At 47.8% G+C, this 18,352-nt stretch overlaps 1 protein-coding gene across 1 annotated transcript in view; it reads right to left on the bottom strand.

The window, feature by feature from the left end:
- The window catches only part of LOC123761585 (uncharacterized), a 418,399-nt gene that overhangs the window by 178,334 nt on the left and 221,713 nt on the right, over nt 1-18,352 (bottom strand). The window contains exon 3 of the mRNA XM_069330775.1: nt 15,192-16,772. Within this exon, the coding sequence (XP_069186876.1) occupies nt 15,192-16,772 (1,581 nt within the window). The remainder of the gene's footprint in view (nt 1-15,191; nt 16,773-18,352) is intronic.

Raw genomic sequence — 18,352 nt, 5'->3', positions numbered from 1 at the left:
AGTCGACCTGTAGACCACCGAACGAACCTTTTTGACATTTGTACTGGTTTTCAAAATTCTTCATTTTTTTTATTATTTACGTTTTTTGTATGTAAGAAACATGGAGCAGCCTACCTGCCGACCACCGAACGAACCTTTTTGACATTTGTACTGGTTTTCAAAATTCTTCATTTTTTTTATTATTTCCTTTTTTTGTATGTAAGAAACATGGAGCAGCCTACCTGCCGACCACCGAACGAACCTTTTGCTATAAGACAAATGAAAAATAAATATTGATAACATTTGAAGAAAGGAAAATATCATAATGGTTTATTCAGTGTATGTAAGGTAGGCTTCTCCATTATTGAGACGTAAATGACAAATAAAAAACAAATGGAACACATTTGAAACAAAGAAAGATTGTTATAATGGAGCAGCCTACCTGCCGAACACCGAACGAACTTTTTTGACATTTGTTGTATATCAGATATTTCATTTCTTTTTTCCTACAAAAACGTCAATGCTTTGCAACATCTCAGCAGTCACCCTTTTATATCCCAGCATCATTAGCATCTTTAAACAAGAACAACATAATTTATGTGCATCGTCGGAGGCGTCTATATAACGTCTGTGTATAGTGAATAAATACAGAAAGAGTATTGTGGGAGGTGAATGAGGGTGAGTGAGGTGGTGTTGAGGGAGGGAGTGGCAGTGAGTGGCTCGCTGGTGTTTGGCGGTCACCCCTCGTTGCTTTTTGACTCACAAGACCAACTTAGTAGTGCGTTATGGTGTACAAAACATGCAAATACTTATATATAACCTGTGTATATAGTGTAACAACAGCAAAACTATTTGTTTATTGTTTTATGAACATAATAATTGAATCACTAATATGCACACCATAATTTTGAGTACAGCGATGGTTCACACATTTTATAATATAAATATACCACAATTCACTGTATGGAATAATATTACTGCAAAAAAACTAAGAAAAAATCAGAGACATTGAAATAATTAGGTAATAATATATTTCTGGCAACTGCCGTCTGACAGCTCGGGCGGAGTAGACCTCGTCTGGACAAGGCTCTGCCAACGCCCCTTTTTTGCCACACTTCCCTACCCTATTGCAGCTAAAATATGCCACCTACGATTTTTTTGTTATTTTTTCCGTGATCAGGGAACAAAAATGAACACTTCTATAAGACAAAAGAATTTTTTGGATTTTTTTTTTTTGTTGTGCCTGTGGGTGTGAATTCCATTTGGGCCCCTAGCGGTTTGAGGGTTAATTTGTGTTCACTGATCACGGGAAAAATAATAAAAAAATCGTAAGTGGCATATATTGCCCGCTATAGGGCAGGGAAGACTGGCAAATTATAGGCGCTGACTCAGCATGTGTCTTAGGCGGTCTGTTGATTGCCAACTGTCAGGCCGGAGTTGCCACAAAGAGATAATTACCTAATTATTTCAATGTCTCTGATTGATTTTTCATAGTTTTTTTGCTGTAATATTATTCAATAGTGTGTAGTTTGATATATTTATATAATAAAATGAGTGAATCATTGCTGTACTCAAAAATATGGTGTGCATATTGTTGATTCAATTATGTTCATCAATCAGTGAACAAATACTTTGTCGGTTATTACACTATAAGCACAGGTTATATATAAGTATCTGCATGTTTTGTTCACTATAACGAACCACTAAGTAGCTATTATGAGTCAAAAAGTAATGAGGAGTGACCGCCGTGTACCAGCCAGCCACTCCCGCCCTCCCTCCAGTCATCTGATTCACCCACATTCTCCTCCCCCCACAATACTGTTTTTTCTATAATTCACTATATAAAGACGTAATATATAAGTATCTACATCTTTTGTTCACCATAACTGTACATCTAAGCTTGTATGGTGAGTAAAGGCGCAAAGACGTAGAACCTCACACAGTCAGCTGCTGGCTGCCGCCCTCAAGGCCAGACGCACTAATATTTCTCCTCTAACAATACTGTGTGGTGTTATTACGCTATATACACACATTATGTATAAAAATCTACCTGTTTTATTCACCATACTTGTACAAATAAACTGGTATGGTGCCCAAAGACCATCGTGGTAACCAGTAAACAACACCGTCGTCTGCACGGTGGCGTCGTGCAGACGACACCACCGCCCTCACCAAAATGGAGGCTCTAAACCTTCTCTTGCTGTTTATACCCTCTATACACACGTTATATATAAGTATCTACATTTGTGTTCACCATTGCGAACCACTAAGCTGGTATGCTGAGTGCAGTCAATAAAAGGTGGCCACACAGTCAGAAGACATCACCACCATCCTCCATCCCACAGCATTACTCCTCCCTCCATGGCACACAGCACTAAATATCACCACAATCCTGCTATTATCAGAACCCTGGTCAGTTTTATCACAGTCAGGGGTCTTCTGTAATAATATCATCGCTACATAATAGCATGAACAAGTATATTTTCGTATTTTTAGGCGATGCTGTGGTCACAAGCTGAACAGCAGTGCTGTTAACTCATGCTGCATGCGTCAGGCTTGGTTGCTCACTCAATACTGAGGCCAATAACACCCGGGAGTTTGGCCCACGATTTTTTTTTAAAATGGCGTCTGTTTACGAGAGCCCTGATGAAGGTGTGGTGAACCCCCGTGTATCTGCGGGTCGTTTAAATCTTGCGTAGTACTCCAACACATCATATGACGTGATGCACAGTTGACTGGAACAACGTCCAACACGTCATATGACGTGATGCGCACTTTAAGGGTTAAAGACCAACTAATGAAAATAGAACACTGCTTTAAAAACCTCACAAATCCAGCTCCGAACATCATCCTGCTTAGAGACTTCAACCTACGGCACCTGAAATAGAAGCACCTGGCTAATACAGTAATATCAGAAAGAATACCAGGAAGTAGCCTAAATGAAAAGGCACATGCAAATGACCTGCTAAGGATGTGCGACAGGTTTGCCTTAAACCAGCAAATAGTAGAACCAACTAGGAAGGAGAACACACTGGACCTCATTTTCACTAATAATGATGAATTGATCAGGAACATAATGATTACAAATACCTGTTACTCAGATTACAACTTAATTGAAGTTATGACAACCATGGGGAATAGACCTTCAAAACCAGTCTAAATTCCCAGTGGAGGAGATTTCAGCAAATTCAACTTCAATAATAAACAGATAAACTGGGAGCAAATAAACCAGGACTTCGCAGAAATAAACTGGGAAGAACAGCTAGAAAATGCAAACCTGAACCAGTGCCTGGAAAACATAAGCTCAGTAGCATTAGAAATATGTTCAAACTGCATACCCCCTAAGAAAAAAGAGGAAGAGATGAAGATTGGAACGGGAACGTCGTTCCCTATATAGGCGAAGAAAACGAATTGCGGAACAACTTGAGAGTCGCACCCTATCTCAAGAACGGCGAAGAAGGTTAGGTAGAGAAATAAAAACAATTGAACGCAAGCTACAAGAATCATACAAAACCCAGGAGAGGCAAAGAGAGCAAAAGGCCATCAGTAAAATAGAGAGAAATCCGAAATATTTTTTCTCCTATGCAAAATCAAGATCAAAAACCACATCTAGTATCGGGCCCCTGCGAAAGGGAGATGGAACTTTCACCGATGACAACAAAGAAATGAGCGAGCTACTGAGGAAGCCGTACAACTCTGTTTTCAGCGAGCCATTAAACGCACTAAAGATTGATAACCCAAATGAATTTTTCATGGATATGATACCAACATCAAATCATATATCAGACGTCACCCTATCCCCACTGGATTTTGAAGAAGCCATAAACAGTATGCCTATGCACTCTGCACCAGGCCCGGATTCTTGGTACTCCATATTCATCAAGAACTGAAAAAAAACATTATCGCAGGCCCTCCACATTCTGTGGAGACAAAGCCTAGATACTGGCATTATTCCTGATATACTAAAAACAGCAGAGATAGCACCACTTCATAAAGGAGGAAATAAGGCAGAGGCAAAAAATTACAGACCGATAGCACTAACATCGCACATCATAAATTTTTTTTAGTGAGTGCTAAGAAGTAAGATCACAAAATACATGGAATCACAGCATCTCCATAACCCCGGACAACATGGTTTCAGAACAGGGCGCTCTTGCCTGTCCCAGTTGCTGGACCACTATGATATGGCATTAGATGCTATGGAAGACAAACATAACGCTGATGTAATTTACACAGATTTCACAAAAGCTTTTGATAAATGTGACCATGGTGTTATTGCACATAAAATGTGTTCAAAAGGAATTACCGGAAAAATAGGCAGATGGATCTACAATTTCCTGACCAACAGAACCCAATGTGTAATAGTCAACAAAATAAAATCCAACCCATCAACCATGAAGAGCTCAGTCCCCCAGGGTACTGTGTTTTCTCCAGTACTTTTTCTCATCCTCATATCGGACATAGACAAGAACACAACCTATAGCACTGTATCATCCTTTGCAGATGACACTAGGATCTTCATGAGAGTAGGCAACATAGAGGACACGGCAAACCTCCAGTCAGATGTAGATCAGGTCTTTCTATGGGCTACAGAAAATAATATGGTGTTTAACGAAGGTAAGTTCCAGCTCATGCGCTATGGAAAAAAACCAGCGTTGAATGTAATGAAACGCCATTTTCTGGGTGAGACCCGGAGGCTCCCCGGAGCTTTACCGGCTGATATGCTAATGTCAGACTTTGGCATCAGTCATGTGTATGGAGTTCTAAGGCCTACCGGGGACCACGAGCCAGAACCTGGCCCCCTCAGAGAGGCAAGGGGAGCAATGGCCTATAGAAACCCCCGTGTGGTTGGAAGCATTCTATGTCTGCCATCGACTGGGTCAAGCATCCAGAAAGGTAAGCATTCCAAAACAAACCCCTATTCTGGTGAAAATTGCTACCTAAGCCGAACTAGTGGATAGAACTCTTCAACAGAAAACAAGGAAACTAGTATGACGTCATACGTCACCGCGCCGCTGTCTGCGCAGCTCCCCCCTCCCCGGGAGGGGGAAGGGGGAGCCCCAGACCTCCCACGCCGGCTATCCACCCATCAGTTCTGAGGCTGGATGTCAAAACACGCGAAGAACGCCGACTGGAGGGAGGGAGGATTGCCTTGGAGCCTCCGGGTCTCACCCAGAAAATGGCGTTTCTTTACATTCAACGCTGGTTTTCTGGGGGGAAGCCCCGTCGGCTCCCCGGAGCTAACTACCCACAGAGGAAGGTCTAAAGGGACAAAACCGGGAGGCGGACACCACGCACCCCCCAAGGAGGCGAGACAACCGGCAGCAAACGCCAACCCAAGGCGCCACAGCCCCGAAAATCCCGGGAACAACACTAGAACCACGAGCAGCAAGGCCCCTGCACGAACACCAAAAATCCATGCCCGAAAGACTGCAAGGCCACGTCGCCCAGACTGCAGCGAGAGCAGCGAAGCCACGAACGCCACAGGCATGAGGGAAGAACACAGGCAGCTGAGCCGCAAGAACACGGCTGACCACCTGGGACACTATCACCCGCGAACCGGGAAGAACAGAACCGGATCAACGCAAAACGCTCTCCGGACCCAAACGCCATGGCAAGCAAACAACAGCGGAGGGCCGCCACTGAACACAAAAACGACACACCCCCGGCCCGACCAACGAAGCACCAACAAACCCTGGACCCCTTCAGAATGCAGCAGCCCCACCCCGCGCCAGAAAAGATGGAGACTGCTGCCATCAAACAACCAAAACGCTAAAACCGAAGGAGCAAGAAAACTCAGCGACCCGACCCCCAGAGGCAAAGGCCCAAAGGAAAGAGCCGACGAAAAAACACACCGGAACCGAAGGGGCACTACCAACCGAGGAGAAGACAGAGCACGCTGAACAGAGACCAGGATGGTGCAAGCGGCGCACGAACAGGCCGGAGGTGAAACGACGCACAAGACAGCTGACTAACGGTGCAGAAGCAACACCAAGACCGAAAGCAAGCTGAAGCGGCTCCGCCTGCGCCGCACGAAAAGAGGCGACAGTATGTGGCAAGACGACGGCCCCCAACCCCCACTAGAAAACCAAGCCGAGAGTAAACCAAGCGAACAAGAGTAACCACCTAAGAAGGGACAGGAAAAGGAAGGACCGCCAAAATACCCCATACTGCCGCCAAGAGAAGCACGCAGGTGGGACACCTACCACGAAGCCACCCGACCACCAACCGGAGGCGAGACCACGAGGCAGAACATAAGCAGCCCCGACAAGGCCCCCCCCCCCCCCGAGCCCAGGAAAAGGCGGAGCCGCGAGAAGATCTCGGGCGCGACCACCGAAACCCAGGCGGCACAAAGAGATGGAACGTCTGCCGAGCAGAAAAACTCCAAAGCATGCAAGCCCGCCAGAAGTTCAGAAACGACGGGTCTGACGCGAGACATCGCAAGACCCCCCCCCAAAAAAAAAAAAAAAACGGCAGGGCAAGCTAGGAACACCAAAGAAGGCGGAAGGGTCGCCGCCAGAACAGGACCCGAACCAAGGGGCACGAACAACTGCAATAGACCGAGACAAAGAAGCACTTCACAGGACACAGGCTGACCAACGCCTAAGAACACACGCAGAACATCCCTGCTGCAGAGGAGGCAGGAAGAAAGAGCAGAAGCACAAAAAAACCCAGGAGAACAACCAGGGGTGGACAATCAGGCAGGGACAAAAACCCCACGCAATCCCCAGGCACAAAACGGCAGCAAAGTGCCACTCCACAACCGGACACAGGAACACGGACACGCCACCGTGAAACACGGTACCAATGCACACGTGCAGCAGCCGCAACAGGCACCACTGCAACATGTAAATAGCAACTCCCCTCTGCAAAGGCAGAGAACGGAGCAGGCAGACCCCAGACAGGGCCAACGGAGACACGACAAAACCCTGCAGGCCCAGAAACCTGCACCAGGCGACCGACGGCGGAGAAACCCCGCTCGATACCTGCTGGATGAGGAACTGGGAGCTCTTTTACACCTGAAGCCCGGCCCAAGGTCAGGCCAGACCGGCCAGAGGATGGCCCACCAGGCAGCTGCGAGGAGCAGTCCACCGGCCCACATACCCCCACAACCAGGACGGGCCGGAACTGCCATACGAAAACAGGCCAGTGCGCCCTGGAAGTCCACGGACGAACCAGCAAGAAGGCTTATGCTCGCAAGTAGGTCGTGTAACAAGCACAGATCACTGATGGTAATACAGTGTTCCCCAAAAGCGCCAATAGCACCACTGCACTCCACTGGTACTATCCCGCAAGTTCTACCAGATAGGCGGGACCCAAGAGCCAGAGCTCAAATCCTGCAAGCACAGCCAGGAGCCTTACCAGGTGAGTACAGAACCAACCCTACAACCCCCACACCTCACAACATTAAAAAGGGAGGGTCCCCTGAATGACTCCAGCATGGGTTGAACATGCACATGAGGGGGACAGGAAGGGGTGATAAAGGGACAGTCACTGGTGTGCGAACGGTCTCAGTCGTACAAAATATACCTAAATAAAGACAGGTATATAAACACCGCCGCATCCAGCACCCGGCCAAAAGACGCCAGACCGCAGAAACTCACCTGGCGAATGGTGGCACGAACTTGACACGACTCAACCGTGCCCAGAAGAACTTGGGAGCACCGCCAGGTGAAGACGCCAGAGCCGGACCCGCAGGAGAACGGAGAGGCGGAGGCGGTCCACACCCATGACACAGGGAAAACCGCGGTGTCCTCCCCACAACTGGGAACCAGGACACCCCCGGCGCAAAGGGGCACATACCGCAGCCAGGGAGAAGAACGAAAGGCGAAGCACTGTAGCAAAAAAGGGTGCAAAACCCCAGCACTGAAACACCGCCCAGACCAAAACAAACTCCACGGCGCATGCGCATAACACGCTGGCCGAACCGCACACCCTCCCTGCGGGAAGGTGCCAGCCAGGACTACTGCACAAGAAAAGGAGCCAAAAGAGGAAGCAGGAACAAGAAAACCGGCCAAAGAAGCAAAGAGCCCAAAAAGGAACCCAACCGGGCGACAAGTAGCCCAACCGGGCGACAAGTAGCCCAACCGGGCGACAAGTAGCCCAACCGGGCGACAAGTAGCCTAACCGGGCGACAAGTAGCCCAACCGGGCGACAAGTAGCCCAACCGGGCAACAAGTAGCCCAACAGGGCGACAAGTACGAGGAGCCGACAGACGTTCCAATAATGCGGGAAGTAGCGAAAAACCTTCCCATACCCTCGAGAACACAGAAGCCAACACTAGTCCCGAAGGCACACGAAGGCGCAGGCGCACCCGAGATCAGAAGTCACGCAGAACCCCATCGAACGGGGAAACATGACAAAAACACCGTCCCAAAAAGGGGGGGGAGGAAACATCCACCCACAAGACGGAACCAACCGACTCAAAGGCCAAGGAACCGAGCCCGGGGACGGGCCGACGTCCAACAGCACGTACGGCGAGTGGGGAGGAAAGACCCCACTCCGCGTAACCACAAGCCCCGCCTAGAGGGGGATAAAAAAAAACCCACGGGGTCTAACGGGGCCAAGGCCCCCAAGTCAGCCCCGGGAACCTACACGACAGGCCCCGGGCCGAGCCGTTCCCCCAAAGCCCCGGCCGTACCAGAAAACCGGGGCAGCCGTGAAAACACTAAGGAAGGGAGCCCACTGGCAGACTCATACAACACGGCTGGAGGAACAGGCCCAAATGCCCCCGTCACTACCCCGGAAGGGGAATTCCCCGAGACTGCCCGAGTCTCAACACCACCAAAAACCCCGCCCCGAACCTACAGACGGTAAGGAACCGGATGCAGGCAGGAAGGGTGAACCAGGGGAAAGACAAGGGGGCGTGGATGGAACCGAAGCAACCAACACCCCCAAGTCCCAAAACGAACTACAACGGGGCAGCCCCGGGGCTCCCGGGGAGGAAACCACGAGAACGTTGCCACCACCAAGGCTCAAGTGCAACGCCCCTGCTGCCCGCACCCGCTTTGTTAGCACAACTGGGTAACCGAGCCACAACGAGCAACCAAACTCGCAGGACTCCGGGTCGAAGGTGTCACCGACCCCACAGGCAGCAGACGGAGGCAAAACAGAGAGTCACCCAGAGACAAAAGGTGAGAGCAACCCTCAAACTCGCTGGAAGCGAGGGGGGGGGACTCTGGGGTCACATCCATTGGACCCGCACGCCCCCAGGGGTTTCCCAGGGTCCCGAGCGTTTACTTTAAGAGGACTCGCGCTCAGGTAATCCCAGGCAGGGTACTGCTAACCGGCACCCAAAGCTACCAAAAAACTTTCTAAGAGCTGAACCCCTGGGACGTGTACACTCACGGGGACCTAGCAGGGGTACCACCAGAAAATACTCAGAACACAAGGGACACAAGGGGCAAGAACGAAGGCAGACCCCCCACCAGGTAGATAAACAAAAAGAAAAAGAAAACCCCGCAAGAGGACAGCGTACCCAAGCGGAACAGAGCCGGCCGCTATGATTGGTAAAGACAAGCTGCACAGTACCCCGCGCCCCACCAGTGCAAACACTGCCCCTTACTCTAAAGCAAACAAGGGAGACAGAACACCCGAGCACACAAAGAGCGGCCGAAAACCAAGCAGTAAACGGCCAAGCAGGGGCAGGACCCAAGGAACTTGTGGAAGGTGGCCCCAAGCCGCAAGGGCAGTACTTACAGGGCACCTAGGGAAGGGATCCCTAGGCGCATGCAGCCCGAGTACTGAAGAATCACTCCCGGCTCACGCACCACCTAGAAAACAGACACCACACTCTAGGTACAGTGCTGAAACAACCACTGGAGCCGGAGCACATAACGATTGCCTATAGCATCAGCCAAAGAACTGATGGGTGGATAGCCGGCGTGGAAGGTCTGGGGCTCCCCCTTTCCCCTCCAGGGAAGGGGGGAGCTGCGCAGACAGCGGCGCGGTGACGTATGACGTCATACTAGTTTCCTTGTTTTCTGTTGAAGAGTTCTATCCACTAGTTCGGCTTAGGTAGCAATTTTCACCAGAATAGGGGTTTGTTTTGGAATGCTTACCTTTCTGGATGCTTGACCCGGTCGATGGCAGACATAGAATGCTTCCAACCACACGGGGGTTTCTATAGGCCATTGCTCCCCTTGCCTCTCTGAGGGGGCCAGGTTCTGGCTCGTGGTCCCCGGTAGGCCCTAGAACTCCATACACATGACTGATGCCAAAGTCTGACATTAGCATATCAGCCGGTAAAGCTCCGGGGAGCCGACGGGGCTCCCCCCAGAAATTAAAATATAAAAATGGAAACCACGTACAAAACTCGGGCAAATCATAACATAGAACGAAAAGGCAATGTAAAGTATCTGGTTGTACTCATGTCGGAAGATCTTACCTTTAACCCTTAAAGTGCGCATCACGTCATATGACTTGTTGGACGTTGTTCCAGTCAACTGCGCATCACGTCATATGATGTGTTGGAGTACTACGCAAGATTTAAACGGCCCGCGGATACACGGGGGTTCACCACACCTTCATCAGGGCTCTTGTAAACAGACACCATTTTTTAAAAAATCGTAGGCCAAACTCCCGGGTGTTATTGGCCTCAGTATTGAGTGAGCAACCAAGCCTGACGCACGCAGCATGAGCTAACTGCACTGCTGTTCAGCTTGTGACCACAGCATCGCCTAAAAATGCCAAAATATACTTGTCATGCTATTATGTAGCGATGATATTATTACAGAAGACCCCTGACTGTGATAAAACTGACCAGGGTTCTGATAATAGCAGGATTGTGGTGATATTTAGTGCTCTGCGCCATGGAGGGAGGAGTAATGCTGTGGGAGGGAGGATGGTGGCATATTTGAGTACAGCAATGATTCACTCATTTTATTATATAAATATATCAAACTACACACTATTGAATAATATTACAGCAAAAAAACTATGAAAAATCAATCAGAGACATTGAAATAATTAGGTAATTATCTCTTTGTGGCAACCCCGGCCTGACAGCTGGCGATCAACAGACCGCCTGGGACGCATGCTGAGTCAGCGCCTATAATTTGCCAGACTTCCCCGCCCTATAGCAGGCAATATGTGCCACTTACGATTTTTTTATTATTTTTTCCCGTGATCAGTGAACACAAATTAACAGGTTAGGAAGAAAAAATAATTTTTTGTTTTTTCAAAATGACATGCGCCTGTGGGGATGACAGGATATTAAACCCCGAGCATGTTAAGGGTTAAAGAACACAATAAAGTAGCCGTCACAACTGCAAGAAAAATGACAGGTTGGATAACAAGAACTTTTCACACTAGAGATGCTATACCGATGATGATACTTTTCAAAACGCTTGTGCTCTCTAGAGTGGAGTACTGCTGCACAATGACAGCCCCTCTCAAAGCTGGAGAAATTGTGACCTGGAGAGCGTGCAGAGATCCTTTACTGTTAGAATCCTCTCAGTAAAACATCTAAACTATTGGGACCGACTAAAGAGCCTAAATCTGTACTCCCTTGAGCGCAGACGGGAGAGATACATAATAATTTACATGTGGAAAATATTAGAGGGGCTGGTCCCAAACCTGCACACAGAAATAACATCACATGAGACCAGAAGACATGGCAGGATGTGCAGAATACCCCCGTTGAAAAGCAGAGGTGCAACAGGTACTCTGAGAGAGAACTCTATCAACATCAGAGGCCCGAGACTATTCAACACGCTTCTGCTGCACATAAGGGGCATAACTGGCAATCCCCTCACAGTGTTCAAGAGAGAACTGGATAAGCACCTCCAAAGGATACCTGATCAACCAGGCTGTGACTCATACGTCAGGCTGCGAGCAGCCGCGTCCAACAGCCTGATTGATCAGTCTAGCAACTAGGAGGCCTGATCGACGACCGGGCCGCGGGGACGTTAAGCCCCGGAAACACGTCAAGGTAACCTCAAGGTAAGGTAGGGTGGCAGCTGGAGGAAGCCGCTTGCATATATTGTTCGACCACAGAAGCCGCAAACAACAAAGGGCAAAAGGGTGAAGACAATCCAAGAGCCAGGGGCCCAAGCGGATTCCAAGGAGGAAGCAAGCACCACTTACCGACATGCGAGGCGCGCAGTGAAAAACCGCAACAGTGCATCCCACAGGATCGGCACAAACAGCTTCAAAAGCTCAGATGATGCACAAGCAGCCGAAGTCAAGGCGCTACACCCAGGAACAGCCCCAAGCGCCTCTACATCCTCTGTAAGCCAGTTGGAAGACAGCTCAAGGATGGAAAAGAAATGCAGGACTGAAGTCAATGAGTCCCCGAGCGCGCAAGTCCTCAGCCACACGCACAGCCAATAGGAAAGGAACCTGAACAAGAAGCTGAACCTCACCAACATCTCGCAGAAGAGCTGGAGCGAAAAGGCATTCATTAAGGTGTGTAAAATTGCCCTCCCCAGGTAAACCTGGACCACACTCAACATATTGCCCCACTCAGGAGTGCTGGTATGACAGAAGGTGCGGGAACGACTCTGGAAGGATGGAACCGAAGGACCCGTAGGGACATGGAACCGAAACCAAATCCAACTCGTACGCAGAGGGGGGAAAGGAAAACCCCACTCCTTGTAACAGCAAGCCCTGCTCAGAGGGTCTGAAAACCCAGGTGGGGTCCAACGGGGGCCCAAGGCCCCCAAGACAGCTCCTCCCCATCCCTGGGAACCTCCATATCAGGTCCCAGAGACATCCTCCAAAGCCCCAGCCTCATAAGAAAAAGCCAGGGGGGCCAGAATGGCAGGACGAGGATGGGCCCACTGATCAGACCCCCAGAACCACGGCTGGAGGAACGGATTCGAATGCCTCCATAGCCACCCTGCAACAACCTAAACCTATCTTGCAACGAGCGAGCAGCCTGCACCCGAATAATATCAGCATCAGATTGGGTGAACTGAGTCACAAACAAGCAACAAAGCTCGCGGGACTCCAGGTCGAATGTGTCACCGACCCAACAGGCGGCAAGACGGAGGCAAAAAAAATGAGCATCACCCTGAGACAAGGGGACAGAGCAACCCTCAAACTCGCAAAAAGCGAGAGGAGGACTCGGGGGTCACATCCATTGGACCCAGGCAGGGTACTGCTAACCTACACCCAAGCTACCAATCAACTCTGCTAATGCTGAATCCCCAGAACGTGTCCACTCAGGAGGGCGAAGCAGAGGGTACCACCAAACACAAACAACCCTAATATAAAGATTGGGAAAGAACACCAAGGCAGATCCCCCACCAGGCAAAAACAAAAGAAAAACCTCGCAAGAGGACAGTGTACCCAGAGGGAACAGATCCGGCCTCTGTTATAGGTGAAAACTTGCTACGCAGTACACTGCGCCCCTACCAGTGCAAAAACTGCCACTTACCCAAGGCAAACCAGGAAGGAAACCCCCCAAAACACTCAGGGCTGTCAATGGCCAAGCAGCAAAAGACCAACAGAGGTAGACCCAAAGTGACTTGTGGAAGGTAACCCCAAGCCCCAAGTGCAGTACTTACAGGGCACTCAGGGAAGATCACCCTAGTCACATGAAATAGGGCAGAAAATAGGACAGACGCAAGCCAGGACAACTTTGGAACCTCATAACGAACTCAGTAAGGAAACGAAGATCCAACCTGAATGAAGACAAATCTATTCAAGAGGTGTAATCCAGGTTGCACAGGAGGTAAGCCGCAATGGCCTCCTGCGCCACATGAGGCAGGATGCAGGATGCCAAAACCACCGGAAAGATGGGATCAACAGATCCGAAGGTACACGTAACCGAACCCGAGAAGGTGCTGAATCTAACTCGTAAGCGGAGGAGGGAAAGGAAAATGCCAATCCCAATAACAACAAGCCCTGCTCAGAGGGTACAAAAATCCAACCGGGGTCCAACGGGGACCCAAGGCCCTCAAGTCAACCCCTCCCCAGCCCCAGGAACCCCTCACAGCATGACCCCGGGGCTGAGCCATCCTCCCAAAGCCCCGGCCTCAAAAGAATAAGCCGGAGCAGCCGTAAAAGCAGGAAGGAAGGGGCCCACTGGTCACACCCAGACACCTTGGCAAGAGGAACCAGCTCAAATGCCTCTGTAGTCACCCCGGAAGGGGCATCCCCTGAGACTGCCCAAGTCTGACTGCCCAACCAACTAAACCCTGCCCTAACCTCTTGTTTTTGTAGAAAAGAGAAATGAAATTTCTGAAATACAACAAATGTCAAAACGGTTCGTTCGGTGTTTGGCAGGTAGGCTGCTCCATTATAACAATCTTTCTTTGTTTCAAATGTGTTCCATTTGTTTTGTATTTGTCATTTACGTCTCAATAATGGAGCAGCCTACCTTACATACACTGAACCTTTATGACATTTTTCTTTCTTCAAATGTGTGTAATATTTATTTTTCATTTGTCTTATAGCAAAAGGTTAGTTTGGTGGTCGGCGGGTAGGCTGCTCCATGTTTCTTACATAAAAAAAAACATAAAAAAAATGAAGAATTTTGAAAACCAGAATAAATGTCAAAAACATTCGTTCGGTTGTCTACAGGTAGGCTGCTCCATGTTTCTTAAATAAAAAAATGAAAAATAAAAAAAAGTTGAAACAATTTGAAAAATGGACAAATGCCATAAAGGTTCGTTCAGTGTTTGTTGGTTCGGTTCAGTTTGTCAATAAATAGGTTCATAAAACCTATTTATTGTTTTATGAACATAATTATTGAATCACTAATATGCACACCATAATTTTGAAAATACCGATGGTACACACATTTTATTATATAAATATATCACACTACACACTATTATATAATATTACTTAAAAAAAAAAATAAGAAAAAATCAATCAGACATATTGAAATAACTAGGTAATAATATCTTTGTGGCAACTCACATCTGACAGCTCGGGCGGAGCAGACCGCCTCCGACGCTTGCTCTATCAACGCCTCTTTCTTGCCAGACTTCCCCATCCTATTGCAGCCAAAATATGTCACCTACAATTTTTTTATTCTTTTTCCCGTGATCAGGGAACACAAATCAACACTTTTATAAGACGATGAAAGAATTTTTTGGATTTTTTTTGTTGCGCCTGGCAGTGTTGCAGGCCAAAAAGCCCTTAGTGGTTTGAGGGTTAATAGCCTAGCTACGTAGAGTTAAATGAGTGCCATAAATTAATAATTTGACATGCAAAATTGTGGCTAAATATTCTCAACTTAGGACAAATAAAATACAAACCTTTTTACTTGTTTTAGGAAGTAGTTCAAAAAGGGGCGAGACTTCAGCTTCAGTGCAGGGAGATATTTCTTGCGGGAGGGAAGGTGCCATTGCTTTCATCGTATTCAAGTCTTCACTTTGCATGTCTGCTTTTGTCTTTTTACTAGTACAGTCATCTAAAGTATTGAATGGAAAATTTCTTTTCCCATTTACATTTAATTCACTTGTGTGCACTCCTGACCGCGCATCGAGAGATATTTCTTGCAGGAGGGAAGGTGCCGATGTACTCAACTTGTCACAATTCTCAGACTTTGTGCCGGCTCTTGTCTCTTTACTAGCATTGTTATGTAAAGTACTCAATGGAAAACATCTTTTTACATTTATTTTCGATTCATCTACGTGCACTCCATGTGGTGTGGAACAAGAGCCTCTCTTAGACTCGACGCCATTTTTATCCACCCTACAAGTTCCTGAACAGTTGCCTTGGGGTGAGGAAACTGTGGCAGAGACCAATAATACATCTAGATCATCACTATTGCTATCACTTACATCAATTACTTCAGGGGATGATTTTGTAGTCAAAAAGTCTGTATGCACTGTCTTTGTACTCTTGTTCCTTCCTTTTAAATCTTTTGATTCCGTTTTTTTGTTACATATGTCTTCGGATTTTCCCTGAGTGTTCAAATTTGTAGAGGTCTTCTCAATAAAGGGCTTCTTTTTTCTTCTCCTTTTCCTCTTCTTTTTATTTAAAATAGTTAGTGGTGGTATACTATCAATTGCATTTCTCTCGAATGTTACATCTAAACAACCATCAAGAGTACCTTTGTCTGATGGCAGCCTCTCTGCTTGAGAAATATTTTTGGTAAACTGTGAAGCAGCACCTATACTGCCACACCCTACAGGTGCAGGTGTTGCAGCAGAGGTAGGGTGGTGTGAAGAGGCACCTATACTGCCCCATCCTACAGGTGCAGGTGTTGCAGCAGAGGTAGGGTGGTGTGAAGAGGCACCTATACTGCCCCATCCTACTGGTGCAGGTGTTGCAGCAGAGGTAGGGTGGTGTGAAGAGGCACCTATACTGCCCCATCCTACAGGTGCAGGTGTTGCAGCAGAGGTAGGGTGGTGTGAAGAGGCACCTATACTGCCCCATCCTACTGGTGCAGGTGTTGCAGCAGAGGTAGGGTGGTGTGAAGAGGCACCTATACTGCCCCATCCTACAGGTGCAGGTGTTGCAGCAGAGGTAGGGTGGTGTGAAGAGGCACCTATACTGCCACACCCTACAGGTGCAGGTGTTGCAGCAGAGGTAGGGTGGTGTGAAGAGGCACCTATACTGCCCCATCCTACTGGTGCAGGTGTTGCAGCAGAAGTAGGGTGGTGAGAAGATGTCTCATGCAGGTCTTGGCTTAATGGTAAAATTACAGGTTTATCAGCTGGAGGAAGAATATAGATTTTTGTAGTCTGTCCTGGTTTATAGGGAACATAACCAGGTGGCATGGACTTCTTAAGTAGTTCATGTATGTACAACCTCCCTCCTCTTATCAGAGGGGCTGTTGTTGTGAATATTTTTGTTCCGGGTTCAAGTATCCTTCCTCTTGCAGTAATAACCTGCAAAAAAGACATCCAAATTATTACTGAAGAATTTAAGGGATTGCTAATTGCTGTACTACATAAGCATCCTGTTGAATATTGAGCAGATAGGAAATTTGAAGATAATCATAAAAAACCAGTGTTGAATGTAATGAAACACCATTTTCTGGTGAGCCCCGGAGGCTCCCTGAAGTTTATCGGGCTAATGTATGTTATATTAGACCAGGAGATTAGCTATGGAGTTCAGACCTATTAGGGACCAGGGCCAGAACCTGGCCACTTCAGAGATATTTCATGGAGCAATGGCCTTAGAAACCCCCCCCCCCTGATGACTGTTTTTTTTTCCTTATCTGTCATCGACCTGGGTTAGGCACCCAGAAAGGTAGGCAAAACAAAAAAAAACCACACAGGGTAAGAAAATAACAACAAAAACCGAACAGAAGTGTAGAACTCCCTACAATCCCAAGGAAACAAGCAAACGTAACACACTACTGCCGTGCCGCTCATCAGCGCAGCCTTCTGCTCACCGAGAGGGGGAGGGGGCCCCGGACCTCACCACACCAGCTGCAAAGCCCTCCAGTTTGGAAGCTAAGCTTCAACAATCACAAAAAAAGTTGACCGGTGGGAGGGAGGGTTGCCAAGGAGCCTCCGGGTCTCACCCAGAAAATGGCGTTTCATTACATTCAACGCTGGTTTTCTGAGAGGAGCCCATACGGCTCCCTGGAGCTTCATACCCAAAGAGAAGGAAAAGAAAGGGCTGATCCGGGAGGCGGTCGCCACAAACTCCGCAACACGAAGTTGAGACAACAGGCTGCAACCTGCAACCCAAAGCAACCCAAGAACACCCAGGAGCAGACATGCTCACAAAATAATGGGTGGCCAGGAACCTGTACGAAATCCCTGCACCTGAACAGAGCCCAAGACATGTTACTAATCATGCCAGCGAAAGCTGCAAATGTCCGAATGGCATGGGCCCGAGGATAGACCACAGGCTGGTTAGATTTAATAACCCTGTAATTACCTAAGTGTAGTTACAGGATGAGAGCTACGCTCGTGGTGTCCCGTCTTCCCAGCACTCTTTGTCATTTAACGCTTTGAAACTACTGACGGTCTTGGCCTCCACCACCTTCTCACCTAACTTGTTCCAACCATCTACCACTCTGTTTGCGAAAGTGAATTTTCTTATATTTCTTCCGCATCTGTGTTTAGCTAGTTTAAATCTATGACCTCTTGTTCTTAAAGTTCCAGGTCTCAGGAAATCTTCCCTATCGATTTTATCAAGTCCTGTTACTATTTTGAATGTAGTGATCATATTGCCTCTTTTTCTTCTATCTTCTAGTTTTGGCATATTTAATGCCTCTAACCTCTCCTCGTAGCTCTTGCCCTTCAGTACTGGAAGCCACTTAGTAGCATGTATTTGCACCTTTTCCAGTTTGTTGAGGTGCTTCTAAGATATGGACACAACACAACCACTGCATATTCTAGCTTTGGCCTAACAAAAGTCGTGAACAATTTCTTTAGTATATCCCCATCCATGTATTTAAAAGCAATTCTGAAGTTAGAAAGCGTGGCATAGGCTCCTTGCACAATATTCTTTA

Source organism: Procambarus clarkii, chromosome 24, assembly GCF_040958095.1.
Source record: "Procambarus clarkii isolate CNS0578487 chromosome 24, FALCON_Pclarkii_2.0, whole genome shotgun sequence".
NCBI classification, from domain to species: Eukaryota; Metazoa; Arthropoda; class Malacostraca; order Decapoda; family Cambaridae; genus Procambarus; species Procambarus clarkii.
The sequence above is the reverse complement of the archived record's forward strand: the minus strand, read 5'-3'. Positions and strand labels throughout refer to the sequence as shown.